The following is a 15,421-nucleotide window of genomic DNA, read 5'->3' on the forward strand; positions in this document are numbered from 1 at the left end:
GTGAATGTGGTATATATTGGCTCATTCACTTTTATACACACGTATATATGTACACACACATATACATCTAACAATCACTGCTTACACTATGTTTTGAATCTGGCTTTCACTGAAAATTGTATCAAACTTTTTTGTGTCATGAACTATTTTTGCAAAACATGATTTTAAATAAAGTATGCACAATTTTCTCTCATTTAGATGGGCCACAATTTATTTATCCAACTCCATATTGTTGGGCATTTAGCTTATTAAATTTTTAGCAACTGCTCAAATGATATGAACTTTTAATGATATTAGAAATAAGCCAAAAATCAAATTGGAGTTAAATTAGACTTACATTTAATTTATAAATTATTTGAGGAATAGTGACATCCTTATAATATTAAATCTTCCCTTACACTAACTTGGTATTGCCTATTCATATCTTATTTATTTATTTATAAATTTATTTATTTATTTATTGTTTGTGTTGGGTCTTCGTTGCTATACACGGGCTTTCTCTAGTTGCAGCAGGTGGGAGCTACCCTTTATTGTGCTGTGCAGGCTCCTCATTGCACTGGCTTCTCTTGTTGCGGAGCACGGGTTCTAGGCGTTTGGGCTTCAGTAGTTGCAGCACATGGGCTCAATAGTTGTGGCTCACGGGCTCTAGGGTGCAGGTTCAGTAGTTGTGGTGCATGAGCTTAGTTGCTCCAGGGCATGTGGGATCTTCCCGGACCAGGGCTCAAACCCATTTCCCCTGCATTGGCAGGTGGATTCTTAACCACTGAGCCACCTAAGAAGTCCCTATTCATATCTTATTTTATGTTACTCAACAAAGATGTGTAGTTTTCTTCACATAGTTTCAATAAATTTATTTATGTTTATTTGTACAGTGTGTTTTGGCTGCTATCTTGAAAATATATTTTCTAACTGGCTACTGCTGACATTAGGAAGGCTATTAAATTTTGTAATGGGCCCTTAACCTTTCCCTTTTATTTGTTTTATTATATTTTTATAACATCTATGAATAATAATACATTTGTCTGGTATTTTACAACATTTATGTGATTACCATTTTTCATTCCCTATTGCACTGGCTAGAAATTCTAGGACAACTATGTTATAATAGTAGCGAAGGGGGTCATTACTGTGCTTTCTCTATGTTAATGGGAATTCCGCTAATGCTCTGCCATTAGACAGGATGGTTTGCTCTTGGACTGGGATTGATTGCTTTGTGTTAGCAAAATATGCAAATATCCTTTTGTTCCTGTTTTACTAAGAGTTTTAATAGGAATGGACGTTGAATTGTGTTAAGCACTACCTTGACATTTCTCAAAATGACGACAAGAGCTTTTCTTCTTTGACCTACGGTTGGGTATGTATCAGCTGGTAGAATGTTGTTGTTTGAATAAACTGCTGGATTTGATTCACTAGCATTTTATATGGATGTGTTACATCGCTATTCATAAATTCGATTGAGCTGAGGTCTTATTTTCTTGTGCTATCTCTATCACTTTTAGTATCAAGCTTATCACATAATAAATGCCTTAAAAAGTCCTGGAGGAAAGAAGTCTGTTAAACTCTGTAACCCTAGAATTCTCAAAATCATTTGATTATAAAAATCTACTTTTTATATAACTTTTTAACATTAAGATAAAAGTCAAATGATAGGGAGAAAATATTTATAACATATATACTAAGACATAGTAAAAATTTATTTTAAAAACCCTGTAAGTCAATAAGGAAAAGGGAAATTATCTCATAAGAAAAGGAACAAAGAATCTGAACAAACAATGGACAAAGGAAGAAATCTAAATATTTGAAAAGGTGCCCAGTCTCATTAGGATCAAGCCATTATACAATTTTTTTTAAATGAAAAACTTTTTTGCTCTCTTATTGAGAAAAATTAGAATGATTGAAAATAAGATTGGCAAGGATGTGGGGAAAGCTGTGTTTATAACTACAAATGAGAATAGCTATTTTGGACTGAAACTGAGCATCATTTATATAAAAAAAGAGAATATTGTTTATATCAGTTTCCTATTGCTTCTATAACAAATTACCACAAATGTAGTGACTTAAAACAACATGAATTTATTATCTCACAGTTCTGGAGGTCAGCAGTCCTAAGCTGAAGGTGCTGGCAGGGCTGGTTCCTTCTGGAGGCCGGAGGGGAGACTCTGTTCCTTGCTGTTCCCAGCTTCTAGAGGTCAGTTGCATTCCCTAGCTCAAGGCCCCACATCACATCAGCTGTGTCCACCCCTTCTGCTCCTGCCATCACATCACCACCTTCTTCTTCCAACCTTCTCATCTCCCTCTTCTATGGACCCCTGTGATGGCATTTAGGACCCACCTGGATAATCCAGGGTAATCTCCCCACTGCAAGATCCTTGCCGTAATCACACCTACAGAGCCACTGTCAGCATATGCAGCAAAATTCACAGGTTTCAGAGGTTAGGATGTAAATATCTTTGGGGGTGGAGGAGGCATGATTCAGCCTGCCATGTTGTTCTACCAAACAACTGTACTTATTTGGTCGAGAGAAACATCTGCACATATGCAATAAAGATGTATGCACAGGATATTTGTATTGGAGTAAAAGGGAGAAACTAACTAAACACTCGACAGTAGATAAACAGCTAAATGAAATACAGTACCATTATAGTCTGGAACATTATGAAGCATTAAATAAATAAGGTTTCAATGTATGTACTGGCACGAAATAGACTTATTTCACGAAGAAAAGTAAGTTTCCATTATCCATTTGTATTAAAATATGATATATTTTATATGTGCATTTGTACAAATATAAATACATAGAAAAATTGCTGGACTAGATACAGCTCAAATTCTTCCAGGAGTTCTCTTTTGGGAGAGGACTGAGGCTAGAGAGGAAAGAAGGGTGACTTCATATTTACCCTATACATTCTATACTATTTGAATTATTTGTAAAATGCCGTTATGTTATTTGTATAATAAAAAAATAAGTTTACTGTAAAAATGCATAGGAAATAAATAGAAAATTCCAAATAATTCTGTAAGGAGGGAAAAAAAGGCCATGAAATTGCAAGTGAAACCATTCTTCAACTAAGGCAGGAAAAGTTATACTCGATTTATTTCAGTTTGGCTATAAAAGTGAAATAAAACTGCCAAAGCAGAGACTTAAAATGTACAGAGACTTACTACCATGCTCTGATTTACTGATGTTCTTTATGTATTAACTAAAGATTTATTGTTAACTTTGAAAATGATGAGAAAATAGGAATGTGGTCCTTAAATACCAGAGTCCTGTGAATGCAGAAAAATTTGAGGATACTCGCGGGGTCCTTGTGTTCTCCCCTGTTACATACGGCACAGTCTGATTCGTTCTACTTCACTGGGCGGGGTGGGGTAGGGACTGGGAGAACGGGTGAAGGCAGTTCAAAAGGTACAAACTTCCTGTTATAACGTAAATAAGTCCCAGGGATGTCATGCACAGCATGTACAGTTAATAACACTGTACTGTGTATTTGAAAGTTGCCAAGAGAGTAAATCTTAAAAGAAGAAAAAACAAAAAACAAGAAAAAATTGTAACTATGTGTGGTGATGGACGTTAACTAGACTTACTATGGTGATTCTTTTGCAATACACTTGTATATACCGAATCGTTATGTTGTACACTTGAAACTAGTATACAGTTATACATCAATTATACCTCAATTTGAAAAATGCTGTTTGAGACCCATGAATGGGTTGTAACCTGCGGATGGTAAACACTGGTCCACAGTTAAACTTCTTAGTGATGCCAGGGGCTGTTAATGGTTGTGCTCAAGCCATCTTTCGAGACTCATCTGCATATCACCCGTGTACCCTCGGCTCAGACACACCACACCCTTTTGTGCACCCGTGTCTTACAAACATCGTTCCTTTCTGGGATGTTCACCTTTAAATCCAACATGCTTAGCACCAAGAACTTGTGCATAATAGTAAGAGTCTGTGTTTATTTCAACGAATGAAGATGGGCTTTTCTACCTCCTTGTCCATCTAGTGAAACAACCATCTTTGTGGTCCTTGTGTCACGGGCTTTCTCTTCTCTAGTTCCTATCTGGCCAGGTGGTTAGCTACACCCTCTTCTGTGCCCTCAAGTCACGGAAAACAAGACACATGCGTACTCCCCCCAACTTCAGCTCTCCAGAAGCCACTGCTTACAACGTCTTCATCACTCCTCCTAGATTTCATGTCTTATTGATAATGGACACACTGGTGCTGCTATGTGCTTCATTTTAGATGCTATTGAGAGACTTCCTATGGTAGAGTGTGATTATTTTTATTACCCTCTTTTCTCTCCTAAGGTCCTCCCCCCGTTATGGTCACATCAAAATTTTAGTTCATGTTCAGTATGTACATGACTATGATTATAAATATTGGTTCCCTTGGGTTATGTTTTCTTCTTTGTGTACCTTAAATTTTTTCCTGAAATTAATACATACGTTCATAGTTTATTTCCTCATAAGGTAAAATTTCAGGCAAATACCTGAAAGAGGAGGGAAGCATGGAGATCCTTGGGAGAAGACATTCCACACAGGGGCAATTTCTCCTTCCAAGGCCCTGGGGTGAGATGGCACTGGCAGTGTCTTAGGCACAGCGAGAAGGCCAGTGTGGGTGGAGTGGCGTGACAACTGGAAGAGCAGTAACTGATGTAGTAGAAGAGATAGGCCAGGCAAAATCATGTAGGGCCTTGTGGGCCATGGTGGTGACTTTGGATTTTATGACGGAGCCTAAAACTTATATGGAACCATGAAAGACCCAGAATTGCCCAAGCAATTCTTTTCCTGAAGAAAAAGAACAAAGCAGGAGGCATAACCCTCCCAGACTTCAGACAATACTACAAAGCTATGGTAATCAAAACAGCATGGTATTGGCACAAAAACAGACATATGGATCAACGGAACAGAATAGAGAGCCTGGAAATAAAGCCATATCCCTACAATTAATTAATCTTGAGCATGATGGGAAGCCAATGGGAGATTCTGAACAGAGGGATGACGTGGGCAAACATATTTCTTAAAAAGGTCATTCAGACAGCTGCAATGGGCAAAGATAGCACTGGAGCAAGGGTGTCAACAGGGAGGCCAATTGAGAAGCTGCTGCAGGAGTCCAATGAAGAAATGATGGTGGCTTGGGCCAGGGTGACAGCAGTAGAGGTGATACAAAGCATTTGAATTCTACATATGGTCTGAAAGTAGAATGGATAGAACTTGCTAATAGATTGGGCAGGATTGTGAGATAAAGAGCCCATTAATTCCTATTTGCCCCTTTCTATGTAACAGAGAAAAGAAAGTGAGGGATTAAGAAGTTCAGTGGGTCGTGCCAGGCTCCACAGCTAGTTAGAAGAAAGCACCTACCATGCTGCCTGGTACATAGTAGGCACTCATGAAAAATGAGTCTCACTTCCTTTGTGGCAGAGATATCTAGACTTCAAATCAGTGCTATTTTCAGAACCCTATCCCATCACTTCCATGAGTTACATCTCTTATGTGATTATTTCTATCAGCAATGACCAAGTAACTAATCAGCCAACAAATTAACCAAGGGTATTTATGGGCTTTTGCTGTTTCCAGCCTTGTGGAAATAGACGGGATAACACTGTTAAAATGACATTATCAACCACAGCAAACGTTTATTGAATGGCTGCCATCCGTTAGCTACTTTTCATACATTATCTCATTGAATTCTTATAACAACCTAATGGGGACCATATTGCTATTATCTCCATGTTACAGGTGAGGAAATGGAGGCTCAGAGAAGATAAAATCCTTCCTAGAGCCACACACAGTGAATAGTTCAGCCAGGATTTGGACTCAGCTCATCTTTGAAAATATAATCCATGTGTCAAAAGATCTTATGAAAGATGTTAGTCTTCTTGGCAAGAAATGATCACTGAACACTACAAGAGGGTGCATAAATAAAGTGGTCTCTCTTTTGTGCTCTGGAACTCAGAAAAGAAAGAGCTTGATTGCGAATGTAAGTTTGATTTTGAAATAAGGTCTTATTTAGACAGAGTAAGATGAAAGGAGAGGGGACCCCAGGTTGTGGCAGTGAAGTGCTGTCTAATCAAAGGCCTGGTGGTTGAAATGATGCTGCTTTGGGGGGCTCAGGGAGACCCAGGCCTGGCAGTATTAAAAGGTTCAGGCTTGCTCACCCCAGTCAGAATGGGCATCATCAGAAAATCTACAAACAGTAAATGCTGGAGAGGGTGTGGAGAAAAGGGAACGCTCTTGCACTGCTGGTGGGAATGTAAATTGATACAGCCACTGTGGAGAACAGTATGGAGGTTCCTTGCAAAACTAAAAATAGAGTTACCATATGACCCAGCAATCCCACTGCTGGGCATATACCCAGAGAACACCATAATTCAAAAAGACACATGCACTCCAATGTTCATTGCAGCACTATTTACAATAGCCAGGACATGGAAGCAACCTAAATGTCCATCAACAGATGAATGGATAAAAAAGATGTGGTATATATATACAATGGAATATTACTCAGCTGTAAAAAAGCAAGGAAACTGGGACATTTCTAGAGACGTGGATGGACTTGGAGACTGTCATACGGAGTAAAGTGAGTCAGAAAGAGAAAAACAAATACTATATATTAACACATACATGCGGACTATAGAAAAATGGTACAAATCAACCGGTTTGCAAGGCGGAAATAGAGACACAGATGTAGAGAACAAACATATGGACACCAACTGGGGAAAGCGGGGAGGGTTGCGGGGGAATGAATTGGGAGACTGGGATACCAAATTGTACGCTCTAAATATATTGCAGTTTATTGTATGTTAACTGTATCTCAATAAAAGTTCTAAAAAAAAAAAAAGGTTCAGGCTGGGAAGTGGTAGCATAATTGGGCTACACCTCCAATTCCCAGTCCACCTGACAATACCCCAAAGTTTCCTGGAGAAATCTCATGTTTTCTATTGATGTAGGGTAAAGGTCCACTTAAGACCTTTATAGGTCCTTTCTTTTAGGGACTTTCTACCCCACATCATAAAAAAATACTAAGATGCACTCATATCTCACATTAAATGCAATTTATACATAACTATACAACAATGTCCCCAGTTTAGTCTCAGATTTGCTGGGGCCCTAAGTCAAGAGATGCTACCTTCCAAAGTGAGGTATGAGTTGGCTACACAGAACTCATAAAAGAAGGTTTCAATGGACCAGTGTTTTGACTCTTAAACCTTTCACCTGCATTGAGGGTATAAATGAGTCAGGAGGTGGAAGATTAAGAGAGAATGTTTAGTGAGAACTGCTGCTGAGTCCCACCCATTCTGCCTTTAAAGGAAGATGGGGGGCACCTGCTCCTTTGGCATCAAGTCTAGAGATGGGGGCTTTAAGGAGACCACTCAGAGAGCCTAAATGCTTCCCCTGCAATTTGAGTGACACAGTGGACTGGGGTCTAGCTAATACCTGAGAAATCTACAGGATGAGAATAGCAGGCTACTCCCCTGACAGTGGAACTAGGGGCGTTTACTGCACAGGTGGCCAATGCTCTCACAGCCTGGCTGAAGAAAAGAGGAACAGGGGTCTCCCACGGAGCAGAGGCAAGCTGTGGCATGGCACACCTACCTCAGGCTGTCTTAGACTTTGGCCAAGTGGTCTATGTGAAGGGCAAGTGAATAGCTAGATTCTCAGGAGAAGGAAGAGAAAGCAACCTGCAGGGGAAAGATCCCAGTGCCTGGTGGAGGGTCTCTAAAGAGCTGATGTGGGCAGCCCGATAAATGGTCAGCTTTTCAGTCCCTCTCTGATGCCAGCCCCTGGTGACATGAGTCTGTCTGCCCCCTCTTCCATCTTCCTCCTTTACCCCCTCAGCCATGGTCATCCAAATAGGAGAGAAGGTTAACTGTGAAAACTGTAAAAGGAAGAAGTAGCTAACCACATGCTCCTCCCAACGTAGAGAATAAATGTGAATGGAACCAAAATAAAACTGCCTATGAATACATCTCAAGAGTCATGTTTGTTCTACCAAAAGGTCATGTGTATGAGCCGAATTTAGTTGAGAGCATCTTATTTTATCTCATATCTTAAATGTTTTCAAAGGGTCCTAAAAGGCTCATGTGTCCTGTAGTACATAATGGGTAAAATGACCATTGGCTACATAGCTGGAAGATCTCAGGGCTTGGATTTTGAAGATGTGAGTTCAGGTCTGGCTCTAACACTGAGGTTTGTGACTCTGGACAAGTCAGTTCTCTGGGCCCTGGCTTTCTCATCAGTGAAGTGAGGAGGCTGGCCAGTTGGCCTCTCTTGTTCCGACTGGTTCTCACACTCATATCTCTTGGGTTTCACTGGTGGCTCGTGGATCCTGACATATAATCAGCTTAAATAAATGTTTGTTTGCTTAATGAATAAACCAGTGACAGCTGGTCCCAGCCAAGCCCTCCCGACTTTGTCCTTGTATCTCTCTGGAACACCAGGGTACTGGGTTGTCTTTGGGTCAGAGAGCTGCTCCTCCCCCGAGGGATAAGCAAGCTCATAGACATTCCTCTTACCTTATTGAGGGTGTTGAGGGCCGCCTGGGCTGCCGTGAGTGCTGGCTCTGCCTTGGCCAGGTCTTCCTCACAGTCCTTCTGCTTCTGCTTCACCTCTAGCATGATGAGGGCCACCTTCTGCTCCTCCTCGTCTGCGATGGCTTTCTCTCTGCTCACCTTGTCCGTCTCTACGCCCACCACCTGAATCAGCTTGTCTGCATCTTCATTCTTCTGTTTTAGCTCCACTTCCTGGGTGGCCAGCTTGGCTTTTAGATCATCCACCTGCAGCAGAGAAGCATCGGGTTTATTCAGACATGACCGTGGGGGTCTGACCCTGCAGAGCAGAGAAGAATGCCAACTCCTGATGCAAAGGTGCAAAGTTGAGCTCTCAGATGTGACCCAGCCCCCTGACCTGGGAAAGGAAAGGAATCCTGGCTTCCCTCTTCTTCTCCCCTCTGCAGTAAACATGGTGGAAGATTCACATGCCCTGACCTTTCTTTCTCCTTGATGCCCAAATGACATAGGCTGCTTCTTACTGACATTGGTGCCTATAGCTTATAAAACCTCATGTGCCTAACATAACACTTTGCACATAGGTCCTTAATAAAAACCAGTCATTCTTTAATTGAAATTTGCCAATGTGTAATGCACCAAGGATCTAGCAAACTATAAAAAGTGAGTGTCCACTGTGTATCCTGAAAGATGGAATATATCAACAGTGACTGGACTGTAAAAGTAGAACTCTGACCCAGAACCCACAGCAACCAGCTCAGGAAGCCAGCCTGCTGTAAGGCATACCTGTAGGAAGTCAGACTACTGTCTAAGTAATAGTCCAGGAAGACAGACAATAACCTCTGTAACAATCAGCCCCAAATGGCCAGGACTTGATTAATAACTGCCAACTTTTTTTTTAACCCATATTATTATTTTTTTATTGGAGTATAATTGTTTTGCAATGTTTGCGTTAGAAAAACTGACAACTTTCTTAATTTTGTCTCTGCTTCCAACATAGAACCAATGAGAGAAATTCAAACACACAACCCTAACTGATCACACAGAGCGCCCCGCTTCCAGTCAGCCCTCCTCCTGCTTCCGAGGGCCAGCAGCCTCCACCTGGGAGGTTCCTTTTTTCCCACTATAAAGCTTTCCCACCCCTCTGCCTGCCTTTGAGTCTCTGTCAAAGCGCAAATGAGAGTGGCTGACTCCCTTGCTAGAGCAAGCCCTGAATAAAGAGGCTTTGCTTGCTCTTGTTTGGTTGGTCTTCATCTGTTTCCACCATCCTTTCAAGAAACAGACGACCAGGTTGAAATGGGACAGCAAGGATTCCGCTGGTCCAGACCAGCTGGGTTCCCTGCCCAGCTTCTGTATTCATGTGCATTTGGAGGCAGTAATGAAGTGATGGGAATATTGGCTCCTGGGAAACCTTCTGTTTCCCTGGTCAGCTGGGGAGGGATGAATGGTTTTCTATGTGTTCGGCAGAGTGGGATGGTTCCCAGAATGTGGTCCTTGGACTAGCAGCATCAGCATCACCTGGGTACTTGTCAGGGATGCAAATTCTCAGGCCCACGCTGGACCTATGGTGGTGGGGCCCTGTGATCTGTGTTTTAACAGGCCCTCTGGGTGAATCTGATGCCCACCTGATTTTGAGAATCACTGGCCTAAGTCATGGCCCTTTCACGTGCAAAGAGAAGACTCGGATCTATTTACTTCTGGAAAGTTAAAAAGCCAATTGTATTTGCAATACTGCCTATAAAGTTTACATTCCAGAATGACCTCCTGTCTCTTATTTTACTGAAGTCTGTTTCACATGACAACCAAAGATGACTTCAGAGTTCCTGGAACACGGCAAACAGATTCAAATGCTTTATGATGCAAAAATAAAACAGAGGCTTTAGACGCTGCCGATAACTCCCTTTTCGTGGCAGATCAAAAGAAAAGAAAATGAAGGCAAGAGAAAAAAAGAATGCTCTTTAATTTTGTGTATTCATAGAAACCGGAGACTCTGCGTTAACCTCAAATGGAGGCCTGCTCCCTAGTACGCGTCTTATGTTCCTGTGTTGGAAGGTTAATCCATTTCCAGCTCCCGTTGTTCAGCTGCAGAGTTATTTCTACAAGGACAAAGATGCAATTGTAAATCAAAATGATTGAACCACATAATCACTCCAGTCAGCAAACACACCAGTAACTTCTTGTTCCTTTTTAAATCTTGGGAGATTTGAGAAAATTGAAGTGGGCTTTTTTTGCTGTTGTTATTATTGTTTGTTTTGTGGATTGCAGATTTGGCTTCTGACCTCAGGCCCGTGGTAAATAATCACCGGCATTGTGGATGGGAGCTTTATAGCTCTTGAGCTGTGACATGGAGTGACACGAGGGTCCCACGAGTAAGAAGTAGGCTGCTCCCCACAAAGCGACAGAGAAAGCACAACTTAGGGTCATTTCACAGCTCTTCTGCAGTAGAACAGGAAATTGAGATAGGTTACTTAATTTTTTTCTCTTCCCTTTTTTCCTTATTCAAAGCATTCAAGCCACACTCTGGTCTTTTCTTATTTAGACACTCCCACACCTGGATAGGAGGATTAAGAGGGAAAGTGTCACCAACACTGATGAGGCCCTTTCTCTCAGTCTTGCCGGCCCCATGAATATTGAGCGTATGTGCTCTGTGGTGGGATGCTGACTCAGTCTGGTGAGGACAGGATGGTGGTGGAAGACCCTCCTTTCTTCGAGGTCCAGGGACATGATGTTATAGAGAAAGGCCAAGCTTCCCAGGACCTCCTCGCAGAGCTTCAGAAGAAGGAGAAGGAATCCAGGATCATCAGTAGCCAAAAACACTCCACTGAGGGCTGGAGGCCTAGAGAGCTCTTCCTTCTTGACTCACAATCTGTATAGTCACCCAACACTATCTGATATGAACTTGGACTTCAAGCAGGGTCTCCTCTTAGATAAAGATGTTTTCCATCTATAGTAGACACCTGTTAGGTTTGCCTGACCAATAATAATAATAATAACAAAATAAAACTGTTCTGGTAATGTAGTTTGATTTTCCTTTGTCGATCTCTCTTCCACAAGTCCTTGTATTTTGGGTGGGGCTGACTTTGGTGGCTGTCACAGATCCTGGCTTGGCCAGTGAGATTATGCAAGTCATAGAGATTGGTTCAACTATGGGCAAACTAATTACCCACAGAGGTCAATCAGAGCCAACCCAGGAACTTGGCTGAAAATACTGGTGAAGAAGCAAAGCAGACAGAATACTAATGTGAGGTTTCAGAGCCAGGGGGGTTGCCTGCCTGAACAGGGACATCTAGTGAGTACCTAGCTTCAGTCCTATCCAGATGAAGCTCTAGCCCTCACTTTTCAGTTATATGAATCAATCCAATTCTTTTTATTTTGTTTTGTTGTCTTGTCTAAACCAACTTTAGTTGGATTTTCATTAGCTGCCATCAAAAGGGTCCTGATAAATATCTAATATAATCTCAAAATTTTCTCTCCTCTTCTCTTTCCTATACTTTCCATCTTTTCATCTTTCTTTTTCTTGGGTGAATTTGAGTTAGTTGGGTTTTGTTTGTTTGTTTGTTTGTTTTACTTGCAACCAAAAGGGTCTTGACAAATACATCATCATAAATTAACTGTCAACTTCAGGTGGCCTGAGATTACTTTAAACCCCAAGATAAACTGAATTTAAAACTTTCCAGATTGATGGACTTGTGGATTAAATCCTATACGCAGGAACTGGCAGTGGCCTACAGGCCACTTCTATGAACATTTCTTCCAACCAACAGCCCCTCTTCCTCACAAACACACCTGAGTTAGACACAGAAGTGAGATGATCAGTGAGAGATGAAGTGAGACCCCAGTCAGGATGGGGGGCTCTGATTGTGTCAAGAGAGAGAACTCACTGCCCTCCAAAGACTGAGTTTTTAACCTGAAGTGACCAAGTCAACCTGAAATGCAAGATTAACAGCTTTCTACTCTTCAGGGAAAAAAGATGGACCCAGAGCTAAGTGAAATTCAGTTACAGAAAAATAAAGTTATATTCTGACCAGCTGAATCAAAGCATGAAATTGTAAGTCTAAAGTTTATCAAATTTTAGATTGCCATACAATTGTTACTGCCTTTATTAATACTTCTAATACTACAATTATTGCTAAATAAATTTGGTGTCTGTCTGCGCCTGAGCTGTGAGATCCACTGAGCCTACACCTACCACATTATGTACACCAAAAGATGTCATAATTGGGTAGAAGGATACTATAGAATATAATTCAAGTCATTACCCTTATAGCAAGATTATGGTGATGTACTTCAGTCCTTTTCTACCAAAGGGATAATTCCAGATGAAGGGTTCATATCAGAGTTAGGCACCCCAGATACCACTTTTGCAAGAATCAACATCATTATAACCATCAATAAGTATGGAATATACATCGTGTAACAGTAACGCAAAAGATCCTTCCTCCACCCCCTCTCTGAGCGTGTAGGTGATTTTAGAACTTGTTCATCTGTTTATCTCCCTATCCATTTATCATTTACCCATCCACCCATTTACAGAACACCTACTATGTGCCAATGAATCCTGAATTCTGCCCTTGAAGGACTGATAACAGTATGGCATGATATATGCAAGAGAAGAAACATAATTCAAGGATGATTCACGACATTGTAAACCAACTATACTTTAATTAAAAAAAAAGATGAATAATTCAAGGAAAATAGAGAAGGGAATGTATACTGCTCAGAGCTTAGAGAACGCTTCTGGACAGGAGGGTAGCATTTAGGTCCTGATAGTGACAAGCTGACAACGTGGGACATATATAAAGACACGGAGAGGTGAACAAGCTGCAGATTTTGCGGGGAACTTCAAGTAGTCAGTACTGCTGGACTTCAGGGTTCAGTGCGGTAGAAAAGAGGAAGGAAGAAGAGAGTGGAGCTATATGCAATTTAAAAAGTTCCAGAAAAGTTCACAGAATCTGAACTGCAATGTCTAGATTATTAAGGCCTACTGCAGAGAATATTCAGACTTGTGGTTTGAGCAAAGATCACTCTAAGAGCAGGAGAGAGGTTGGTCTGAAGCTGTGCGGTCTAGCTTGGCAGCCACCAGCACATGTGGTTAATGAGCCCTTAAAACGTGGCCTGACATGTGGCATTCTACCTGTCTGCCTGTCTGCACTCTGGCAGTACTCCAGGCCACAAGCACTCAGAACACGGCTTGTCCTGACTGAGACGCGCTGTAAGGATGATGATTCGCACAAGTTTTTGAAGCTTTGTAGAAAAAAAGGGACAAGATTTTATTAACAACTTTTATTACACTGATTGTATGTTAAAATGATAATATTTTGGGCATATTGGGTTAAATAAAATGTTATTAAAATATGTGATAAAGTTATATACTATCAAAATATATGATTAAAATAAAATTCACCTCTTTTTTACTTTTTTTGGATGAAGCTACTGGGAAATTTAAATTTGCATCTCTGACTTGCAGGATATTTCTATTGGATAGTGCTGGTCTAGTGTGCTGTCAGAATACTGTCAGGGAGACTAACTAGAATGTTATTAATTGATTAGTTAATTAATTCAACAAATATTTAATGAGTGCCTGTTTGTCCAGGCACTTGGGATACATCAGCAAACAAAACAGACAGGATCCCTGTTCTTATAGAGCTTGTATCTAACAGATGGAGACAGACAGCAAAAAATAAATATAACCAACAAGTAAATTATACAATATGTTAGATGGGTAAATCCTATAGGAAAAGATAAAGTAGAGCAGAACAGGGGATCAGGAGTGGTGTGGGGCTGCAATTTAAAATGGGGTAATCAGGGTAGGATTCCTTGAGAAAGTGACATTTGAACAAAGAATTGAAGGAGATGAGGGAGGGAGCCCTAGAGGGAAGTGCATCCCAGGGAAAGGATCAGCCAGTGCAAAGGCTTAGAGTGTCTGAGGAAAGAACAAAGAAGCGGTGAGGTTCGAGAGGAATGCCACAGAGTCAGGGCAGTAGGAGATGAGGTACGAGAGTTAACAGGACAGGGCTGCGGAGGAGCCTCGTTGTAATACGGGAAGTGGGGGCCATCTCAGGATTTTGAGCAAAAAAGTGACACATCTATGTTTTAAATTGATCAGTCTGGCTGCTCAGTTGATAACAGACTATTCAGGGGGCAAAAGTAGAAGCAGACAAACTAGTTAAAGGGTATCATAGCTACGCAGGCAAAAGATGTCAGTGGCTCAGATCAGGGTAGTAGCTGTGTAGGAGATGCAAAGTGGTGGGATTATGGGCATGTTTGCAGTTAGAACCAACAGTGATTTTCTGACAGACTGAGTGTAGGTAGTGAGAGAGAGAGAGGCATGAGCAGAGTCAGTGGTGACCTCAAGGATTTTGGCTGATGGGTGATGCGAGAGGATGTGGGTAAAGTGGGCTTGGGATGGGGGAGAGACATGAGAGTTCAATTTATTGAAATAATCCAGGTAAGAAGCATCTGAAATGGAGGACACAGAAGAGGAGTACCTCTGAGAGGTACTTGGAAAACTTACAGAATTTGTTAATGCTTAAACATGGGAAGTGAGGGGAGGCGGGGAGTCTAAGATAACACTGCAGTTTCCGGGCTGGGTAACTGGGTAGATAGACGTATTATTCATTCAAGTAGAGAAAATAGAAGGAGAAGAAACAAACGGATGCCAGGACTTGGGAGGATTCTCCACTGCAGATAGAGCTAGATTCACCTAACGGTATAACCAGGCTTCTCCTTGTTAAATAGAGATTACCTAAAATAGGAAAACAGACTCTCTTCATTATCTGCTCAAAGACCCAGGGTCTGTACAAGACAGAATACTGCGCGATGCTCTGTGAGTGTCAGAGTACCTTTCCCATTGCTTGCTCCCGGCAACTGTTCTCTGCACAGACTGACCAGCAATTCCCAGAGGATAAATGG

At 41.3% G+C, this 15,421-nt stretch overlaps 1 protein-coding gene across 1 annotated transcript in view; it reads right to left on the reverse strand.

Annotated features, from left to right (window-relative positions):
- DNAH9 (dynein axonemal heavy chain 9) overlaps positions 1 to 15,421 on the reverse strand; it is a 294,962-nt gene that overhangs the window by 81,014 nt on the left and 198,527 nt on the right. Inside the window, exon 49 of the mRNA XM_057716515.1 lies at positions 8,519 to 8,779. Within this exon, the coding sequence (XP_057572498.1) occupies positions 8,519 to 8,779 (261 nt within the window). The remainder of the gene's footprint in view (positions 1 to 8,518; positions 8,780 to 15,421) is intronic.

This window comes from Hippopotamus amphibius, chromosome 17 (assembly GCF_030028045.1).
Source record: "Hippopotamus amphibius kiboko isolate mHipAmp2 chromosome 17, mHipAmp2.hap2, whole genome shotgun sequence".
NCBI classification, from domain to species: domain Eukaryota; kingdom Metazoa; phylum Chordata; class Mammalia; order Artiodactyla; family Hippopotamidae; genus Hippopotamus; species Hippopotamus amphibius.